The sequence below is a fragment of the Antechinus flavipes genome, chromosome 4, assembly GCF_016432865.1.
Source record: "Antechinus flavipes isolate AdamAnt ecotype Samford, QLD, Australia chromosome 4, AdamAnt_v2, whole genome shotgun sequence".
Lineage (NCBI taxonomy): Eukaryota > Metazoa > Chordata > Mammalia > Dasyuromorphia > Dasyuridae > Antechinus > Antechinus flavipes.
Genome location: NC_067401.1, coordinates 107747243 through 107769883, shown reverse-complemented (window position 1 = coordinate 107769883; position 22641 = coordinate 107747243). Strand labels below are relative to the sequence as shown.

Below are 22641 nucleotides of genomic sequence, written 5' to 3'. Positions count from 1 at the left end.
CATCCCAGCGCCCCCTTCTTCCCCCCGGGGCTATGTGATAAACACAAGTGCCCGAATGGGGGTAAGGGGAGGGGGGATCACATGCTTGCACTCCTGTACACCATCTTTCTGCCTCACTGCCACAGCCAGTGAGCGACGTTAATTATGCATCGTTGATTAACATGGATGATTGGACTCTGTAGCCCAAGCTACTATCAGATCTCTAAGCACTCTATGGCTTTGAACTCCCATTTCTCTTGGAAAAAGAAGGGGGCCGGGTGGCTGAGGGAACGGAATAGAAGGCTGAAGAGAAGGAGGGGTGGGGCAGAGCCAAGGATGGGGTTGTTTGGGAGCCTGGTGAACTAGCCAGAGGGTGAGATAGAACAGTCCCGGGGCAATGTTAGAGATTTAGAAAGGGGAGCAGGATTAATTCTCTGTCCCATCCCCCATACACACAATTATACCACCGAGGGAAGGTAGCAGAATCTGGTTCCTCACCTGATGCCCTCTGTTTCTCTCTGCCAGGAACCCAGACCCGATTTAGCCAGGAGCCATCTGACCAGACGGTTGTGGCTGGGCAGCGGGCTGTGCTTTCTTGTGTGCTGCTGAACTATTCTGGCATCGTGCAATGGACCAAGGATGGCTTGGCTCTGGGCATGGGCCAGGGCCTCAAAGGTAAAGTCTTTATCTATCTGAGGTACCTTGCAGTTCTGGATGTTTTCCTTTGATCCTGTGATCCTGCTCCCCCAAATAATCTTTCATCCAGGCAGCCCTTTTCCATCCCCATTGGCAGCTTTGGAGTTCTCTGCCTATCTCTAGCTTGCCCTTCTTCAATTCTTGTACTGTCATCTCTGCTCCCATTTTTCTCTTCTCTCTGATTATCTCCATATGTACATATACATGTTTGCATATGTATATAGCTTTTTGTGTGTTTGTGTGTACTTAGCTATCCAAGTGCCCATATCTCCATATACACACATATATTAGAAACATCCTTACCCAGATATTTTGTCAGGTAATTTGTCTCTTCTCAAAGCTGTGTTTAAAGAAAGGTGCTAAAGTCACAGAAGGGGAGAATAAACCAGGGGGAGAAAAGACAAGAAAACTGAAATAGAAAGCCGTAGAAACAGGATAGAAGGTGCATGTGAAATTGGAAAAGAAGGTTCTCAGCAGATGTTAGAGGTGAAAGGCATTTCCAGGAATATCTGAACCTACACTTTCATTTATAGAGGAGAAACTGAGGGCTCAGAGAGGAAGAGGATCCTTGCACACCTAGTGAATCCAAATTTGATAAGATCCCCAGGACTGAGAGACCAATAGTTTCCCCCCTACAACATGTTGTTATATGTATCAGAAGCACTATATTCACCTTCAACAAATTTTTCATTGTGGGGTCACCCTTCTGGGCACATTCCCACCATTGTCCAATCTGTATGAGAACTCCGGGATGGGGGACTCGTTTTATTATTCATGTTCATATCAGTATTATCAGTATACTCGTGTATTCATACGTGACTTTATTAAGTGCCTGCTGTATAGTCAGTGCAAAGCAGACATGAGTGAACTTTAAACACATACACACACATCATATTCCAAGCCAAACAAAAATGACTTGAGGGATATTGAGTATTGGGGGATTTTCTGTTATGGCCCTCCTCCAGTGAGGTAGATAATGGAGAGGGCCATGTAGTGATCCACAACAAGAGAATAGAGATGGAGCTTGGATTCATTGCTGAGATAGAGAGAGAGAGAGAAACAGAGGGAGATCAATAGATATGGAGTGAGAGGGATCAATAAAAGGCTGGACAGAGTGAGATAAAGGGAGGAAGGAGAGCGTGGGGAGTAAGGCTACAGAGAGCAGAGAGGAGGGAGGGTGGGCAGCTAGTCAAAATGATGAAGGGAGACAGAGAGATGAGGATGGGGCTAGGCAGGGAGGGCTGAGTCTCCGTCAGCCCATCCCCCTCACCTCTACATTCCCAGAAACTCTTTGCCCAGCAGGGAAACTTCCCCCACTATCCTTTCTAGAGGCCAAGGGACATGAGGGAAAGATCTCAGTCTAGAGGGAGGGAGAGCTGAGTCTCTGTCTCAGTCTGAGAAAGTCCCACACCAGGATCCCCAGAGAGCTGCTGCCTCTGCAATGATGTCCTATATTTCACAGATATTCTCTGTCTCTCCCTCCCACCGCTTTGCTGCGTCTCACTCTTTCTTTCCTATTATTATGAGAGACATTTGTCTGCAAACAGCCTCTGAGGTTTCCTCTGCTTCTGCTCTTTGCTTCCTTCTCTGCCCACCCCCCACCTCCTTTTGTTCTGTTTTCAGGTTCTCACATCATTCTCTTTGGCTGTAGGGGATTGTGAACTCATCACCTCTTGGTTGTATCATGGGATAGGACAGAGGGAGGTGAGACAGAGGAGGAATTGTGCCTTAATTAAATATAAAGTCTTGGGGTAGGAGTGAGAAGATTGGGTGATGACCAAAACAAAATGGGGGACTTAGAGATGGGTTAGGGGTCCTCTGGGATAATGGGAATGAGTAGAAAGAAGGTATCTAACTTTGGTGGTCATTTAGATCAGCTGACATCTGGCCGCTCTTCTTCCCTCCAGCATGGCCACGATACCGGATTGTGGGCTCAGCAGAAGCTGGGCAATACAACTTGGAGATTACAGATGCCGAGCTGTCCGATGATGCTTCCTATGAGTGTCAGGCCACTGAAGCTGCCCTGCGCTCCCGAAAGGCAAAACTCACTGTGCTGAGTAAGAGACTTCCCTTAGAGTCCACTCTGACTCTCCCAATGTCCCTGTCATTGTCATTTCACATTGCTCCTCCCTACCTCAATTCCTTTTTTAGTCTTTAACCCCTCAAGACTGCTTCTCTGGCCCTTCTTCACTGCAATCCCTATTGTCTCATCTAGTGTAATGGCCTGGTTTTCTTTTTCAACTTTTCAATTTGATATGATCAATATTAATATACATTGTGTAAGGGGATAGAGAATAGGGATACAAACATTAGACTTAACCGTCTCTGCCCTCAAGTTGTTTAAGGTCTAAAAGGGGGCTATAATACCTGTACCAGTAAGTATGAGATAAGGTGGATTGGAATGGGGTCAAGGCAGGAGTCAGGGTAAGGCAGAGGTCAAGACAAAGTCTTATAAGAAACATGTGGTGGGAAGATCGCTTTCAAATGTTGGGCTCATGGAAGGTTTTATGGAAGAGCTAACACCTGAGGAGCTTTGAAAAAAGGGAATACTTTAATCAGATGGAGATCCAAAGAAAATGTGTTCCAAGCATGAGAAGCTTACATGAATGCAAAGATGTAGGTGGGAGAAAACAAGATAAGATCAAGAAATATCTAGTAGTTTAGTTTGGTGAGAATGTGGAATGCCTGAAGGAAATGGTACGCAATAAAATTTGAAAATATCAGTTGGAGCCACATTATAGGTGACTCCAAATGTCTAGAAAAGGATTTGTTTTTGTTTTTGTTTTGAAATTTATCGTATGGATAGTAGAGAGCCATTGAAAAATTATTGCAACTACTCCATTAAGAATGAATTGCAGATAGGAAAAGTGAGTCAAGGGTAATGGTTACAATATTCCAGGAGAGTCATGATGAGGATCTGATCAAGGGTGGCATCAGTGTGCCTGGAGAGAAAGGGATTGATTCGAGGACTGCTGGGGAGTTAGAATTATAGGACTTGTCAACTGGTAAGGAGGAGGAAGGGAAAGAATGAAGAATTACTGAAGTTTTAAGAATAACCAGAGAAGGAGAAAAAGCAGCTTCAGTTTTTGAAGGAAGTTAAACAGTTCACCCTTGGCTACACTGAGTTTGAAGTGTCCATGAAGCATCCAAGAAACAATGGCCAACAGGAGTTGGAAATGTGGAATTGGTGCTCAGTGGAGAGAGAGAAAGATGGGAATAGTTGTCTGCAGAGAAGTGATCATTGAGGCCATAGAAATGAATGAGATTGCCAAGTGAAAGCATATTTCCAGATTTTAAATAAGAGGGAAGAGAAAGAAAACAAGCATTCAAGAGTTTGCTATGCGTCAGGCATTGTGCTAAGGGCTTTACAAATATCCCCTCATTTGATGAGAGTCAAGGACAAAACTTTGGGGAATACCTATACTTAGGAGATGACAGAACAAAGATGAACCACAGAGAGAAACTAAGAAATTCAGACAAATAGAAAGAGCAGTAGAAGAGAATAGTTTCCGAAATAATGAAAGAAGTCACTAGCAAGGGTATATGGATGGACAACAGTATGAAATAATGCAAGGCCAAAAAGAATAAAAAAAGGTCTTTGATTTGGCAATTAAGAAAAAAATTGAAGACTGCAGAAATTAGTTATGTTAGAATATTGGTGGGGACAGAAAGCAGGTTGAAAAGCATAAAGAGGTACCCACTGATGAGTGGTGAAGAAGGGCAAGCATCACCAAGTATGGAGGTATCAAGTATAGCATTGGTGAAGTTTCTTGAAATTTGTCAGCAAAAAGATGCAGAGCTTTGGATTATAGCTTCATAGGGTAGGAAAGTCAAAGCAATATTTCAGGGTGTTTGTAGAAAAAGAGGTCTGAACCGTAAGAATTGAGACCTAGAGAGATACACACACAAAGATGGAGATGAGAGACAGAAAGATAGAAACAGATAGGAGAGAGAGAGAGATAGATAGAGAGACAGAGACAGAGGGGATGAGAGACACAGACAGAGACAGATATAGAAACATGAAAGGCAGAAAGATAGAGACAGAGGTAGGAGAGAGAGAGAGAGAGAGAGAGAGAGAGAGAGAGAGAGAGAGAGAGAGAGAGAGAGAGAGAGAGAGAGAGAGATTCCCTTGGTAAGAAAGGATAATTAAGACTAGAACAAAAGAATCACAAATTTCAGAGTTGGAAGAGATCTCAAAATCTCTTAACTTGGACCTAAAGAAGAAACTTTCTACAATGTGCTCAACAAGACATCATCCAACTTTTGCTTCATGTACCAAGCAGCAAATAGTCCATTCCATTTTTGAATGACTCTTAATTTTAGAAGGGGTGCTAAGAGGATAGAGCACTAGACCTGGAGTTAGGAAGATTTATCTTCCTGAGTTCAAATCTGGCTTTAAACACTTATTAGCTCTACAAATCATTTAACCCTGTTTACCTCAGTTTCCTCATCTGAAAAACAAGCTGGGGAAGGAAATGGCAACCCTCTCTAGCCTCTTTGCCAAGAAAACACCCAAATGGGATCACAGATTGTCAAACGGGACTGAAAAACCACTGAAAAAATGTTAGGAAGTTTATTTTTGTTCCTAAACATCAATCCTAAATTTTCCTCTTTCAATATCCACCAACTGATCATAGTTTTGCCCTTTAAAGGCAACTCAGAAGGAACTTAATGTCTCTTCTACATGATCATCTTTTAAATACTATCAAAATCTTCTCCAGGATAAATGTCCCTAGTTCTTCAACCCCATCCTCAAATTACATGAACCATCCTGATTGGCCTCCTCTGGATGCTCTTCAGTTTAGCCATATCCATCTTAAAGTGTGACATTCAGTATGAAGTTTAATACTCTACATATGTTCTAACCAAGTCAGATCTAACATAGACTATCTCCTTAATGGTCTTGCACAGTATCCCTATCCTAATGTAGCCCAAGACTGCACTAGCTTTCTTGGATGTCATATCGCATAACTAATTCATTTTAGCTTTTATTTCACTAAAATCTCCAGATATTTTTTCAGAAGAATTATTATCTAGCCATTTCTCCTCCATCTTTTTCTGGAGAAGTTGAAGTTTTAGCCCAAGTGTAAGATCTTTACAATGTTGTAGCATGTCAAGATCTATTTAAAAAAACCATTGTTTCCTCTAACATGTTAGTTACCATGAACTTGGTTAGACATTGAAGACACCAATGTCATAGAACCTTTAATATTGTTTGGTGTAAGAGTTTTTAATTTTTTCAGTACTAAAGATCCATTTGATGTCTTAGTAAAGTTTGGAGAACTCTTGTCAGAGTAATTTTTTTAAAAGGCATTAAATAAAATTGATTAATTTAAAAGAAAACAATTATTATGAAATAGGTTTATGAAAAACATTTTTTTATTATAGCTTTTTATTTACAAGTTATATGCATGGGTAATTTTACAGCATTGACAATTGCCAAACTTTTTATTCCAATTTTTCCCCTCCTTCCCCCCACCCCCTCACCCAAATGGCAGGTTGACCAATACATGTTAAATATGTTAAAGTATAAGTTAAATACAATATATGTATACATGTCCATACATACTCATTCTATGTAGTGGTTCATAGTCATCTCCCAGAGTTCTTTCGCTGGGTGTAGCTAGTTCAATTTATTACCGCTCTATTGGAACTGATTTGGTTCATCTCATTGTTGAAGAGAGCCATGTCCATCAGAACTGATCATCGTATAGTCTTCTTGTTGCCATGTACAATGATCTCTGGGTTTTGCTCATTTCACTCAGCATCAGTTCATGTCAGTCTCTCCAAGCCTCTCTATATTCATCCTGCTGGTTATTTCTTACAGAACAATATTCTATAACATTCATATACCACAATTTGTTCAACCATTCTCCAACTGATGGGCATCCATTCAGTTTCCAGTTTCTGGCCACTACAAACAGAGCTGCCACAAACATTTTGGCACATACAGGTCCCTTTCCCTTCTTTAGTATCTCTTTGGGGTATAAGCCTAGTAGTAACACTGCTGGATCAAAGGGTATGCACAGTTTGATAACTTTTTGAGCATAGTTCCAAATCACTCTCCAGAATGGCTGGATATATTATGAAAATATTTTTTAAAAAAGTTATGGTCTCCCCAAGAGATAACGAACCTCCATAGAGATTAAGTGAATTGTTCAGTCATTATCATCGAGTAACAAGAAATATCTTACTATGTGCCAGGCATTGTACTAAGTGATGGAGTATGAGGAAAGACACAAACAAAACAAAACAAAAAATCGCCCAATAAATAGCAGTCCCAGGATTAGAATTTAGATTATCAAACTCCTAATCCAGTATACTTTTCGCTATGTTGTCTTGCAATTCCTCAGTGAGAGTACTCTTCAATGAACATGGTATACTTGCTTTCATGGCTGCCTCAAGCAACACTCAGTAGCTCCCAAAAAGGAGACCAAAATAGGATTGTAACCCAGTGCCACCATTGGAATAGGGATTATCAAGGCAGTAAAAACCAAAGGATGAGAGAGAAATACAAGAGTTAAGAAAAGTTCTTATAATGGGTTCCTTATTTGGAATTGTCTCCGACTTAACGGATAAGAATTTGGAAAAATTGTTAGGAGGATGGGTGTTTTTGTTTGTATAGAATGACTGTAGGTTCCCTTTTGTGCTTTGGGACAGAAGTTCTATTTTTCCTTAATGCAGGAGGGAGAGATTTAGAAGCCTTTATATATAGAGAAGTACCCAGCTGTGTACCCTTGGCCTTCGTGGGTGCTCTGGTAGTTTTCTGAGTTTCTTCCTTTGCCGCTGCTCTCTCTGAGCAGTTTATTCTTCTGTTCCTCTTCCCCCCATTTGGTCTCTTTGTACATTATAATCCTGAACAATTGCTTCCTCTTTTCCCTCCTTCATTCCTGCTAAACTAAGCTTTAGCAATTTCATTGACACCCTTGATATACCAGCAGGCTGGTGGGCCTGAGGATTAATATATGAAGAGATGTGGGGAAAGAAAGGCTTGGAAGGGGTATCAGAGTCTGAACTTGGGTCCAGGGCAATTCCTTCCCCCATTCTTTATGGCCCTGCCTTCTCCCCAGCTTTCCTCCTCCTAGTCTAGAAGAAGTTGTATCCTCAGGATCTCAACCTGGCTCCAGGCAGCCCGCCTACAGTAGGAAGAGCAGAAGCCTTCTCGGGACACCCGGGAGCCATTTGCATAATTAGAAGAACCTCTCCAGGGCAGATTAAAGGAATGAGGTCGCCTCTGACACACTTCTGCCTGGAGCTGGGTTTGCATTTCTCTCTCTCTCTCTCTCTCTCTCTCTCTCTCTCTCTCTCTCTCTCTCTCTCACTTTCTCTCTCCCCTTTTCCCTCCTTCTTTTTCTCCTTCATTCCTTCTTCTCTCTCTCCTTCCCTTCCTCCCTCCCTCCCTCCCTTTCTCCCTTCCCTATTCCTCATTTTTCTCTTTGTAGCTTAATCTATGTGTGTGTGTGGTCTGCATTTCACCCCACCCTCTACCCCCCACCCCATCCTTCTATGACATAGGGCCTATGTGTTCTGTATCTTTCCTCTCTGTGGACACCTCTGACTCTATCTCTCCCTGATTCTTTTTCACTCTTTGTGTGTTCCTTTCTCCTCTCTGCTCCTTTCTTTCTTTGTTCTCTCACCCTTCTATTTATCTGTGCTAACTCTCCCCATTGATCTTTCTCTAAGCGCTTTTTCAGCTATTTCTGTCTCTTTTCCTCTCTCTGTGCCTTTCTTTGCCTTCTCTATCTCTGTTTATCCCTTCTCTCACCTCTATCCCTCCCCATCTCCACTATCTTTTCTGTGTTTCTAGGTTTTTCTCTTGCTGGATTTCTTTTTCTCCCTAGTTCAATCTATCTGTTTCTGGCTCTATTTTTTTTTAAACCATGTCTCTGTTTCTTTGTCTGTGTCTGTCTCTGTCTGTCTACTCTGTACATTACATTCCTTTGTCTTTTTCTGTCTTTTTTTTTGATTCTGTCTCTTTGTCTTTCTGTTTCTATCCGTTATTTTCCCCTTGTCTCTGCTTTCCCCCTTCCTTTTTTTCAAGCTTTTCAAAAAGCTTCTTCAAAGTTCCTTTTCCTTCTCTCTTTTCCCCTTGATTTTTATTGGCCCTCTCCCTTTCCTAAAATGACCTTACAGCTAGAGACTCTAAGTGACATTGGAGTGAAGAGATAAATGGGGGAGAGGGGCTGAGTAGCTGGGAATTTATTTAAGTTCAAGAAACAATTCAACAAAACATTTTAATAAGACACAGGCCTGAGCACTGATCAAAAGGCAAGAACCAATTTGATGGGACTTGTCCTCAGTAAGCTTGCTTTCTTTGACACCTCAAGTATCTGAACATTAGGATGTACCCTGAGTGACTCAGGTTGGTCACATGACCAATGTGTGCAGGTTACCTGAGTGAGTCAGGTTGGTTACATTGACCAACATGTATGGGCATCTGAGTGACTTGGGTTGATTATATGACCAGCGTTGTGTGTGTGTGTGTGTGTGTGTGTGTGTGTGTGTGTATGTATATGTACATATATATATATTTATCAAACGAGAGATTTCTGTAGATACATGTATCTGCATTTAAATATGTGTATCTTCAAAAGCTAATACCTTTACCCAGAATCCTTTAGTATGAGGAAGAATAGGGAAAACAAACTCCCTTCAAAGCAGGCTGAGTAGGAAGTTTGTTGTTGGGGTAGTAGTGGAAGAGGTGCATTAAGACATATGGGTGAAGGGGAGGGTCAAGTAAAGAGATTGCTTGGGGCACTCTGGATACTTCCCTCTGGTCTTACCTCCCATGTCAGCTGCATTTCTCAGCCCCTTCTATTATAAAAGAAAAAACTCAGACCCATTAGGATGAAATCATTTGCCCTCCAAAGTTCTTTCAAAATCGGCAGAATTGAGGGTAGGCAGATGTAGAGGGTGTGGGGAACAGGTTAATGTGCTAGAGAGGGGAATCTCAGCTGAGTGTCTGAACTCTGATTTACCTGTCTCTGACACCTACCAAATTATTTAACCTACTCCTTTAGTTTCCTCGCCTGTAAAATGAGATGATTGTATCTGATGGCCTCTGCGATCCCTTGCAACTTTAGAGATGTAGTCCTAGGAATCAATATAAAAGAAATGGATATGACTGGCAGGAAGAAAGGGGAAGGAGCAACTGGAAGGACCTTCGGGGATCAACTTCTGGTTTAGAGCAGAGAGGAGGGGCAAACAGAGACTTTTGCATGTTCCTGGCCCAGACCCCAGGAAGGATGAATTAGGATGAAAGAAGGTTACTCCAATTGTTCTTTTTTTCCTCCTCTTTCTCTTCTGCCCTGCTATATTCTGCCCTGTCCTCTCTGTCCTAAGGCAGCTAGGTGGCTCAATGGATAGAACATTGGGCTTGGAATCAGGAATCAAATTGGAATCAGTTCAAATCTGGCTTCAGACACAAACTAGCTCTGTGATCCTGGGCAAATTACTTAACCCTGTTTGCCTCAGTTCCTCATCTGTAAAACGAGATAGAGAAGGAAATGGCAAACCGTTCCAGTATCTCTGCCAAGAAAATCCAAATGGGGTCACAAAGAGTTGGACACCATTGAACAACTCAACAACAACTCTGCCCTATTCTTACCTGCCTTGTTCTGCCCTGCCTTGTTCTGCCCTGCCTCGTCCTGCCTGCCCTGCCCTGCCATACCCCTTCATGCACTGTTTTGCCCTGGCTTATTTTTTTCTGTTCCCCTTCTATCACCCAAACTTCCAGCTATGCACACTTAACAAAGGCACTGATAAGCTTTCCTTGGTTCCCTTTTGCCTGGAGCTCTGTGTTTATGGGGGGAGTGCTAGGGTCGAGGTGGAAGACTAAAACCTCCCCGGCAAACCAGAAGGGAGCATCCAGAGTGCCTGAAGCAATCTCCACCTGACTCTCACCCATATATCCTACTATATACCTCTTCCACCACTACCCCCAAGAACAAACTTCCTGCTCAGCCTGCTTTGAAGGGAGTCTGTTTTCCCTATTCTTCCTCATACTGCAGGATTCTGGGTAAAGATATTAGCTTTTGAAGACATACACATTTAAATGCAGATACGTGTATCTACAAACATGCATGCACATTTAAGCACTGATACTGGAGAAGCCTGGAGATGCATTCTAGACCAGCCGTCTGAGGATCAGCCTGGCTAAATTAGGGGAGGTTTATCACCAGGAAGTTGCTTCAGGGTAATACCATGACACTTTTTTTTCAGCGAGTTGTTATGAAGACCATCTATTAAAGTGTGTAGAGGGTTTTGGTGGAGGGAACATCTACATGGAAGAAATACCAACTCTTTGAAATATAAAAATGCATGGACATATTCTGGTTCGCACAGTTGTATGCATGTGACATAATAGATACAAACATGCAAGCCCACTTGTATTGATATACAAAGCACATTTAAACTTAGATACATGTGCATACATGCATTTAACTGCAACTATAACAAGCATTAAGTATGTACTATATACAGAGCACTGTCCTAGCACTAAGGATCATATAATAGGTTATTATGCGGAGACATGGCTCCTTGCCTTCTTGAGCTTAGGGTCTAGTAGAAAGGTACTGTATATACATAGATAACCAATACAAAATAATACACACTGAATATATCTGAAGTAAAGATGAAGAAGGGAGAAGGAATGCATTCCAACCTGGAGGAAAAAATATATAAGCAAGAAAATATGGAGCCTGCATAAGGGATGGAAAATGATCCGATCTTTTGCAAATATAGATCACATAGAAGGAAAGTGTATACGATAAACTTGGGAAGATAATGTGGTAGAAGATTCTGGGGAGTGTGAGTGCCCACTAAGGAGTCTGAAGTTTGTATGGTGGGCGATAGGAACTTCTTGGGGGGGGGGGGATCTATTCTATGCTTCAATCTGGTAGTTACTACAATTATCCAAGCAGTTGGTAATGAGAGTCTGTGTTGTCCTAAAGCACACTTCTAACCATGTTACTTCCCTACTCATAAAATTTCAGTGATTCCCCATGATTACTTTTAGAATAAAATAAAATAGAAAAAAAAGAATAAAATACTTTAGAATAAAATAAAAAAATATTTTTAGAAAAAATAAAATAAAATAGAATAAAAAAATAAAAGAAAAAAATTAGAATAAAATAGAATAAAAATCCATTTGATACAATGCTACTCATAATCCATCTCAACTTATTATGTAATTCCCCTCTGCATATTCTATTTTCCAGCCAAACTTTTTTTAATTTAATTTTTATTTAATAATTACTTTATATTGACACTTGTTGCTGTTCCGATTTTTTTTTCCCTCCCTCCTTCCCTCCGCCCCCTCCCCTAGATGGCAAGCAGTCCTTTATATGTTGGATATGTTGCAGTATATCCTAGATACAATATATGTTTGCAGAACTGAACAGTTCTCTTGTTGCATAGGGAGAATTGGATTCAGAAGGTATAAATAACCCGGGAAGAAAAACAAAAATGCAGATAGTTCACATTCGTTTCCCAGTGTTCTTTCTTTGGGTGTAGCTGCTTTTGTCCGTCATTTATCAATTGAAACTCAGGTCTCTTTGTCAAAGAAATCCACTTCCATCAAAATATGTCCTCATACAATATCGTTGTCGAAGTGTATAATGATCTCCTGGTTCTGCTCATTTCACTTAGTATCAGTTCATGTAAGTCTCGCCAGTCCTCTCTGTATTCATCCTGCTGGTCATTTCTTACAGAACAATAATATTCCATAACATTCATATACCACAATTTACCCAGCCATTCTCTAATTGATGGGCATCCATTCATTTTCCAGTTTCTAGCCACTACAAACAGGGCTGCCACAAACATTTTCAGCCAAACTTTTTTTTGTGATTTCTGCACATTCCACATTTCATCTACCTCCATGCCTTTGCTCAGGCTCTGCCCCATGCATGGAATGTATTCCCCTTCTCACCTCCACCTCTTACAATTAATAGTTTCCTTCAAAGCTCAGCTCAAGTGCTGCTTTCTACATACTTCCTTTCCTAGTCCCCCAAGCCTATAGTGTTCTCCCTACAAAAAATTACTTTGTAGTTTACATTTTGTGTGCACCTGTATGTATACATATTGTTTCCTCCTTTAGAGTTCATTTTGATATTTATTTTTGGTCCTTGTATCTTCAGGACAATTTAGCAGGTTACAGGAACATAATTGCCTGTTGTTGAATTCAATTTAATAAGCATTTATTAAAAACCAATATGTGCCAGGCACTTTGCTAAGTACTAAAATATACAAAGTAATGATCCCCCTTCAAGGGGTTTACATTCTATTGTGGAGAAATGACATGTAAAAAAATAAATACAAAATATAGACAAAGTAACTTTAGATGGAAAGAACTAGCTACTGGAAAGATCAGTATAACCTTCCTGTCAGAGGTACTATTTGTAGGGAGTTTTGAAGGAAAATAAGAATTGTAAGAGAGAGAGAGATGAGAATGGAATGCCTTTTAAGCTTGGGAGACAGCCTGCTAGAAATGCAATTTAACTGTGATGTGTAGGGAACAGCAAATAAGCCAATACAGATAGTTTCCGCTTTACATAAATTCACATTTTGCAAATTTGACTTTTGAAAGATCTACTTTCAAAAAAACCCACCTATATTAACTTCACAGTACTATGCTGGTTCTCTGCTCCTGCCCCTTAATTCCCCCACTCAGTGGCCTCCCCACAAAAAATAAAAATCCTAACCCTCTCCCCACCAAGGAAAAAAAAAAACCAACCAACTCTCCACTGGGGGTTGAATGAAAATGAAATGACAGGACATGAAATGAAATGAAAGGACAGACAGACCACCATTCATGCTGGTTAGAGGGCTTGGTTTGAGATCTTTGTCATGAGAGAGGAGACCTATGTGCTATTTTGCCCACATGTCTAGCCTCTGTTTAACTGTCTCCTGTCCATCCAAGTAGGGATACTGTTATTGCCTGTTTTCTGTGTCCATCTTCTGTCTAAATGTCGGCCCTTCTTCCTGTCTGATACAGTGAAGTCCCCATGTGATTAGCCCTATCTCCATCATTCCCACACCATCCCGTTCCTCCTCTAGTTTTGCCCCCAACTCCTATGTGAATTATGTTCCAGCACCCTTTCTTTACAGGCACAAAACTCCCTTCCTGCCTCCCTAACATATGTGAGCAGATTCACATTATGTAAAAATCATTTTTGCAGAGAGGTCACTTTATATAAAATGAGAACTCTGTATATGGGTGTTCTGTGGAGGGTATGAAGAAAAGTATTGAGCAGTAAGCCTAGAAAGGTAGGCTGGAGTCAGATTGTGGAGGACTTTGAAAACTAAGCAGAAAGGTTCGTGTTTTATCTTAGAGGCAAGAGAGAGCCATAGGGGTTTCCTGAGCAGGGCAGTAAGATGATAAAACCCATGCAAAGAATATCAATTTGGCAGCTAATTGGAGGGTAGATTGGCAAAGGGAGAGACTGGAGATAAGGAGATTATTTAGGAGAAGCTATTGCAATAGTAAAGGGAAGACGGGATGAGAACCAATACTAAAATACTCAATGTCTACATCTCCTAATTAGTGCCATGGGCTGGGCACAATCAGTGTGGATGACATTCAGAGTTTGTGTTTTTAGGCCCTGAATATGTCTTCATGGTTCTTGAGTAGCAGTGACTTAGCCCACTATCCACTCTCCTTGCCCACTCCTTACCACACAATATCCCACAAGAGGCAGAAGATTCATATTCTTTTCAGCTGTATGAAAGAACAAGAGCAATGGAAGGGGTAGATATAGGAGAAATGTATATTACATAGTGAGCTAGAGGGAAAAGTGAATCAATGCTAGAGAAAAAGATTAGAAACCCAGCAGGGGCCTGGATTAGGCTCCCCCACCCTCATCTTGAAGATGACCAGCTCAGCAGAAGGGTGGGGGAAGATATGTTTACAGTAGTGGGAAAGCGGGAGGCCAAAGATTAAGGGAGGAAACCAGAGACAAATGACTAGAAAGAGAGAAACTGAAAGACCAAAAATCTGATAGAGAAAGCCTTAAAATATGTTTCTCAATGTCAGTACCAAACAAAAGCAAAAACCTAGCTCACAGACAGCTCATAAAGACAAAATGAAAAATAAGAAAAAAAATAGAAAGAGAAGCCAGAATACAACAAAGTATTTTTCAGACATTCAATATGATGTGTGCTGGATCTTCTGGCATTTTCTATAGGAACACATTATCACTGGTCCTTCCCCTTAGGAAGGAGTGAAACAGTGACTCAGTGGCCCCTATTGGATTGCTATATATCCAGCTTGTCCTCTGTACATGCTTGTTATTATAGCATGAAAAAAAAGAGAAAAATCTTCTAATGAAAAAATCCTTCAGACTCTCTAGATATCATAGGACAACATTTTTAAAATGCCAGACTGCTCCAAAGATAAAATTATAAAAGAAGACATTAGGAATGAGATTATGTCAAAAATCAGAATTCTCAATGCAAATTTTTAAAGACAAGCAGCAGAGTAGAAATATAGACGACATGATGGAAACTTTCTCTAAAGAAACAAAGGCTTTTAAAGAAAGAATGTCAGATATAGAATATAAAACACTTAAATCGATTGAAATTATTTAGAATAGAAACAAAAGTACAATTAAAAAAAACCTCATGGAATATATACAAGCCAAAACAGCTGAAATTATAGATAGATATGTAGATATAATGCAAATATGATTTTCAGAAGAATATAATGCATATATTAAATACTAATATATAATATCCATAATATATTACACATACACACACACATAACTGTCAGAAATCCATGTGCCTGGAAATTTTGAACGCAGACAGCAAAGTACTGATGGATTGAATCCACAGATTGCTGCCAAAGAAACATGTACACTTAAGCACAAATATTATATATATCAAGTAAACATTTATTAAATGCCTATTTGTCAGACATTTTGATAGGCAATTAGTACACCAAAGGAATGTAGATACAAAGGCAAACATGAAATTGTCTCTTCCCTTAAGGAGCTTTTAGAAAGATGTATATGTACAAGCATATTTAAACATTGCATTTAAAATTCTCAGTTGCATAGTGATTAAATCTCTCAATTTCAGTAACAAAATGTTGTAGGAAGCCAGATAAAAGCTTTTTTAAGAATTAAGGAATGCCAATTGAATAACCCAGGATTACTCCTTAGTCACAGGAAACTGGAGAAGGGGATGGAATGTTTATTGCATAAAATAAAAGAGCTCAAGCTACAAATCAAAATAATATTCTGCAAATTTCAGATTAATCATCAGTGAAAAAAAGTATTTTTTTAACAAAAGAAAAACATAAAAAGCAGTTAAGCAGAATACTTGACATAAACATTCTAAACAAAAGAAATAAAAGATAGGCAAATAAATACACTTTTTGAACAAAGATTAAGTAATGAAATTGATTAACTCATGTTTCTAGGTTATTTCTTTTTAAAAAATTCTTTTTAATTGAACTGTAAGATAAAAGAACAAAGGGACCATCCAGGGACAAAAAGAATCTAAAGTACTGATTATTTAAGAAGAACTTAAAACTGAAAGAACCTTCAATCAATAAACATTAAGTGTTACACTATGCTAAACAGTGGAGATGGAAAGGGAAAGGCAAAAATGAAGTCTTTGCTATTAGGAAGATCGTATACATACAGGATGTGTAGAGTGTAGATGGGAAATAGTATCAAAGGAAAAGAATTCACAGCAAGGGGATTGGAGGTAGAGATCAAGAAAGACCAATTGCAGAAAGTGGGATTTAAGCTAAATTTTGAAGGAAGCCAGGAGGCTTTCAGGCATGGGGGATAGTCAGTGAAAAGGTACCAACTTAGGAAATAAAGAGTTGTGTGAAAGAAACATCTGAAAGTATCATAGAGTGGGTGGAGGGGAGAAAAATATAAGACTAGAAAAGTAGGAAAAGGTTTTAGGTGCAAAGAGCTTTACAAGTCAAACAATGCTATATTTGACCTGGAGGTCATAGGGTGCCAATGGCGACTGAGTAGAGAGCTGATATGTCAGACCAAAAGATCACTTTGTCAGCTGATTGGAGGATGGATTATAGTGGGACAAGACTTGAAGCAGGGAGACCAACTAGCAAACTATTGCTGTAGTCCAGGTATGAGGTGATTAGTGCTGTGGCAGAGTGGTATCTGTGATTGGAGAAAAGGTGATGTATACAAGAGTTACCGTGAAGGTAGAAACAACAAAGCATGGCATGTCTATGGACTAAATCCTCTGATCTCCTGAAAGAGAATCAATATCTTCTGTGGGAGGAATAACAGTAGGTATGCAGAAGGGGAAAGGGAAGATAAAATATAGTGGGGAGCTAGAGATGTACTCCCATCTAGTCTATAGTAAGCTGAGGATAGAATTTATTTAGTGTCTCAACAGAAGAAGCAGCTATGGAAAAATAATAGCAATGAAGGAAACTTATTGAAGTGGAAGGAGTGGGAGTGGAGTCTTGTCCATGGAGGAAAAATAAAAGGATGCCATTAAAGAACATTCCTATATGTGTATGTGTGCGTGTGTGTGTGTGTTGTCTGTGTATCTGTGTGTAAAGGGACCTTGTGATCAGTTTTGTCAGTAAGGGAGACATAAGTGTTAGGATACTATCTTCCTTGAGAAGAGAGGAGATGTGACCACTTAGGGAATGGGAAGGTTATAGAACCAGAGATAAGCTTTAGAAATTGTGTGTGAGCATTGTGAGTTCAGGAGTTGTGGTCTGGGTCTCGTGACTCTGGACAAAAAGTGATTCCAACCATATGACATTACTTCCAATCAACACAGTTTCCTTCATAAGTTGCTATTTCTAAGAGTGCTGAACAGCAGAAAAAAAGGGGGGAAGGAGGAAGGATGGTATAAAATCTACCAATTTAATAGCATGGAAGTGCAGTAGAGTTTAAATGTGATGTCTCATGAGAGACAAAGAATGATAAAGGAACAAATAAAGCTAAAGTCCATGACTTGGAGAGTTGAATTCAGCTTAGACTATAAGGAAGTAAGAAAATGAGGACAAAAGAAAGGAAAATAAATATACAAGAATATTACCTAAATTAGGGGAGTAGAGGAAGAAAGATTCTGAATCACATGCCTGACTGGAAAGTGGAGAGTCAAAATCAAAAGTGAGGAGAGATAAATGAAAAAATAAGGACAGAGTTTAAGGATGAAATGAATAGTAAAAGAAAATTCCAGGAATTTCAAGGAATTTAGGATAGTGTTAGTAAACTGTAGTGAGGGTTGGAAGGAGAGCCTAGAGGAATGGACTAACATAAAAATAATGTAAGCAGAACTAATTGCAGCAACAAAGTTCTGATTTAAAAGAGGAAGGGGGTATAAATCAATTAAGAAATGAGAAAAGCACAAGCCTAACATCATAACCCAAAATGTCAATGAATTAAACAAGAAAATTATAGAGTGGCAGAACAGCTAACAGAACAAAAATTCAAAGCCTACCAATCTGTATAAAAGAAAATAGATATAAAAAAATATATAGAATGAGAGACTAGGACAAAATTTATTATGTATAAAATGATGACCAAAAAAGCAGGAAATTCAATCTTTAAAAAGATGCACAGTGTCAAAAGTGATAACCCAGGAGACTCCATTGTGTTCAAAAATACTATAGGTGATAAAACTGTCAATACTAAGTATATGCACCAAAGAGTATAGCAGCTAAAATAATGAAGGAAAAATACTTACATAGTAACAAAATAACAAGAAGAGATTTTAATATTCCTCTCTTAGAGCTGGATAAATCTAACAGGAAGATTAATAAAAAGGAATTAGACTACTGAACAAACAATTGAAAAAGTTAAATGTGAAAGACTTATAGGAGCTTTTGAATGAAAACATAAAAATGTAAAACAAAATTTTTCAACATCACATGATACCTTTATAAAAACAGACCATGTATTAAGGCACATGGAAATTTATTTTTTCTTTCATTTATTTATTTATTTTATTGGCATATATTGTTTTATGAATCATGTTGGGTGAGAAAAATCAGAGCAACAGGGAAAATCATGGGAGAGATTAAAAAAACAGAAAAAAAGAAGTGAACACAGCATGTGTTGATTTACATTCGATCTCCTTCTTTTTCTGAATGCAGATAGCATTTTCTTTCCAAAGTCTATTGGGATTGCTTTGAATCACTGAACCACTGAGAAGAATCAAGTCTTTCATAGTTGTACATTATACATTCTTGCTGTTATGTACAATGTATTCCTGGTTCTGCTTGTTTCACTCAACACCAGTTCATGTAAATCTTTTCAAGTCTTTCTAAAATCAGCTTCTTCATCATTTTTAATAGAACAATAACATTCCATTACTGTCATATACTACAACTTGTTCAGCCATTTCTCAATTAATGGGCATCTACTCATTTTCCAGTTTTTTGCTACCACAAAAAGAGCTGCTACAAACATTTTTGCACATATGGGTCCTTTCCTTTCCCTTATGATTTCCTTGGAAAATGGTTAATGTTAAAAAAAATCATAGAAATTCTAAGCACCTATATATCTATATATCTTATAATGCAATAAAATTAGTATTTAATATAAAAAACACAAGCAGAAAATAACTCAGTAGAGTTTTAATAATGATATCTAATGAGTATATCAAAGGACAAATCACAGAAAGTTTAAATGAAAGAGAATTATAACAATGAAAAAAGACACTTTTGGATTGTAGGTGTAGTTCTACTCAGAGAGGGAAAATATCTCTGAAACATATTTTAGCAAAATGGGGGTGGGGGGAAGCTGAGTTGGCTGAATGGATAACAATAGCAACAAATCCTAGAACATCAACAAATAAGCAATGCTAAAATACCACAAAAGAAGAAATCTCAGGAATTAGAAAAAGTATAAAATAAAAATACCATAGAAATGATAAATCTAGATGCTGGTTCTTTCAAAAGGCTAAAAAATTGATTTAAAAACCCTTTAACCTGATTTAAAAATAGGAAAATAAAATTATAAAAACAAAATGAACAAGATGAAGTCAAAATAGAGAAGGAATAAAAATAATTATCAGAACACAGTCTAAGCAATTATTTACTAGAATAATCAAGAATTGAAAGGAATGCTGGGTTAACTGCAAATATCAAACACCTAAATTAATACATAAAAGATTCTTTGAAAATAAAATAGATAATTATTAAAAAGGACAGGGCACTTTGACCCAGAGAGATTTAATAGATGAATTCTAGTCTTGTCAGTTAATACCCATGTCATTCAAATTATTCTCAAAAAAAAAGAAAGAAAAAGGAAACACTCTATGAAACAGAGAATTTCAATACTTGAAATGAGAGAGATTAAAACCCAGGAAACACTATATACAAAAATTCACTAAAATTCTAGCAAAAAAGATATTAGTAATACTCAACAACTCAAATTGATGTTTACTCTTATAAATTTCCAACAGTTAAGATCAAAATTCACCCTTTGAGCTCATCCTATACAATTCTTGTTCATATTCTCTCCTAAGTTTGATACAGGTGATCCACTAATATGCTGGGAGGAAGATAGAAGGGCACTTTTTCTCCTGACCTTTTGAAGGTACTAGTGGGGTACCCTGGATATTCAGTTATCCATGAGTGGTTCCAAATACTCCATGTAACCAATTCATCTTTTCTTTTTATACATTTTCCAAATAACATCTTTTATTCTTGTTCCTCAAAGTTTCTTGTTGATGGTATATTGTTGCTTGCTCACACTTACCATATGCCTCCTCATTGCCCTCCGTGTGATAATCCATTTTTAATCCTTCTGAGACTGTTGTGTTCTATATCTGGCTGCCAAGCAGCAATATATCCAAAAAATTATTCAAGTTGGATTTATACCAGGAATGCAAGGATGATCAACATTTAGGAAACAATTAACATAATTAATCATAACAACAAAATATATGATTATATCAATCAGTACAGAATAAGTTTTTGACAAAATAAAACACTTTTTTAAAACCAAAAACTTTTTAAAAGCATAGACTTTTTATATAAAAAAAATACCATAGATAATAAAAGTGTCAATATTAAACATATGCACCAAATGGGATAGTATCTAAAGTCATAAAGGAAATTAACTAAACAGAAAAAATACCATGACTATAGACATTTTTGTGATTAAAAAAAAATGTCATGTTCAACTCTTTGTAACTCCATTTACAATTTTCTTGGCAGAGATACTGGAATGGTTTGCCATTTCCTTCTCTAGGTCATTTTATAGATGAGGAAAATGAAGCAAACAAGGTTAAGTGATTTTTCCAGGGTCACACAGCTAAGAAGTATCTGAGACCAGATTTGAACTCATGAAAATGTGTCATCCGGACTCCAGGTCTTACATTCTATATATACTGTCCCACCTGTATTTAAAACTAAAAGCTATCATTATATACAGTTAACCAAAATTCTTTTCTTTTCCCACTGTATATAAGTCTAGAAATGTTAGAGATAGTAATAAGACAAAGGGGAAAAATTAAAGCTATAAATATTGATAAGAAAGGACAAAATTCTTAGTTTCACTGACATGATTTACTTAGAAAACCCCAGAGAATCAGAAAAGAAACACATTGAGAGAACAGATTTTGTAGAAAGAAGATAATAAATCCACAAAACCCAGAATTTTTAGTTAATCCAGAATGAATACATTTAAATTCCATTTAAAATAACTGAAAATTCATCAAAGTTTGGAAGTCAAATCTTCAAGACAAAAATAAAATTATAAAATACTTTAAAAGAAATAAAGAAATGCCTTGAATTAGTAGATAGAAATTCATAGTTTACATTTGAACCATGCCAATATTTAAAATTATAAAACTCAAATTAATTTACACTGTGGAGATACTTTACAACCTAGCTAAAATAATAACTACAAATAATTTGGAGTCATTGAAAAAGTCTAGATTTGAGTCTCAAAGCACAAAAAATGAAAAAAAAATATGAAGAAAAAAGAAATAGATCTCTCTGATCTCAACTTGAATTATAAAGTAGTTATCATCAAAGTTCTGTATTAGTGATAGTTAGGTAGCCTAATAGATATACCATTGAACTGGGAATCAGAAAGACCTGAGTTCAGATACTTCCTCAAATATTTATTAGTAATGTGACCTTGGCTAGTCACTCAACCTCTCATTTCCTCAATGACAAAATGGCAATAATAATGATAACATGTCTCCCTGGATTAAAGTGAGGATTAAATGAGATCATATTTATAAAGCTCCTTGAAAATTTCAAATCACTCTATAAAGCCGTCAAACATTCTATACATGCTAGGTATTATTATTTTAAAATTAGAAAAGCAGATAATTGAAACAAACTAGATAAGAAAGAACCAGAAGTAATTAAATACAACTTAATGTTTGCTAAATCTGTGTACATAACTATTTGGGTAAGGACTTTCTACTTTATAAGAACCATTGGCAAAACTGGAAAGCTGATTTAACTCATGACCTTAAACTATTGATATAGCACAATAATTTTCTATTGGATATTAGACTTAAATATAAAAGTCATTATAAAAAGGGAGAAATGTTTAGAGTTTTCTTTCACAAGTATGCTTTGGGGCAGGAAGAGAATTTTTAAGCAGAAAGGAAATCACAGAAGATAAAATAGATTATTTTGATTACATAGAATTGAAACACTTTTTTCACATCATCAATTTAGCTAGGATAAGAAGAGAAATTATCAAATGGAGGAAAAATTCCCTTTGTATCACATATCTGTGATAAGGATCTAATATTCCATTTATATAAGGAATTTACCCAAATTTCTAATATCAGCAACAATTTCCTGAGGAATGTGATCAAAGAATATGAACAAATAGTTCTCTAAAGGATTATAAACTATTAACACAATTACAAGAAAGATCTGTTTAAATTACCAATATGAGAAATGCAGATTCAAGGTTTTATCTCATAATTTCCAAATGACAAAAATAACAAAATGTGGAAATAGTCAATTTTTAAGAAACTTATGGA

At 37.7% G+C, this 22641-nt stretch overlaps 1 protein-coding gene across 4 annotated transcripts in view; it reads left to right on the top strand.

Moving 5' to 3' along the window:
- Positions 1-22641, top strand: part of KIRREL1 (kirre like nephrin family adhesion molecule 1) — a 158998-nt gene that overhangs the window by 117948 nt on the left and 18409 nt on the right. For all 4 annotated transcript variants that reach the window (XM_051993716.1, XM_051993714.1, XM_051993715.1 and 1 more), the window contains exons 2-3: positions 505-654; positions 2583-2732. In XM_051993716.1, coding sequence (XP_051849676.1) covers positions 505-654; positions 2583-2732 — 300 coding nt within the window. The remainder of the gene's footprint in view (positions 1-504; positions 655-2582; positions 2733-22641) is intronic.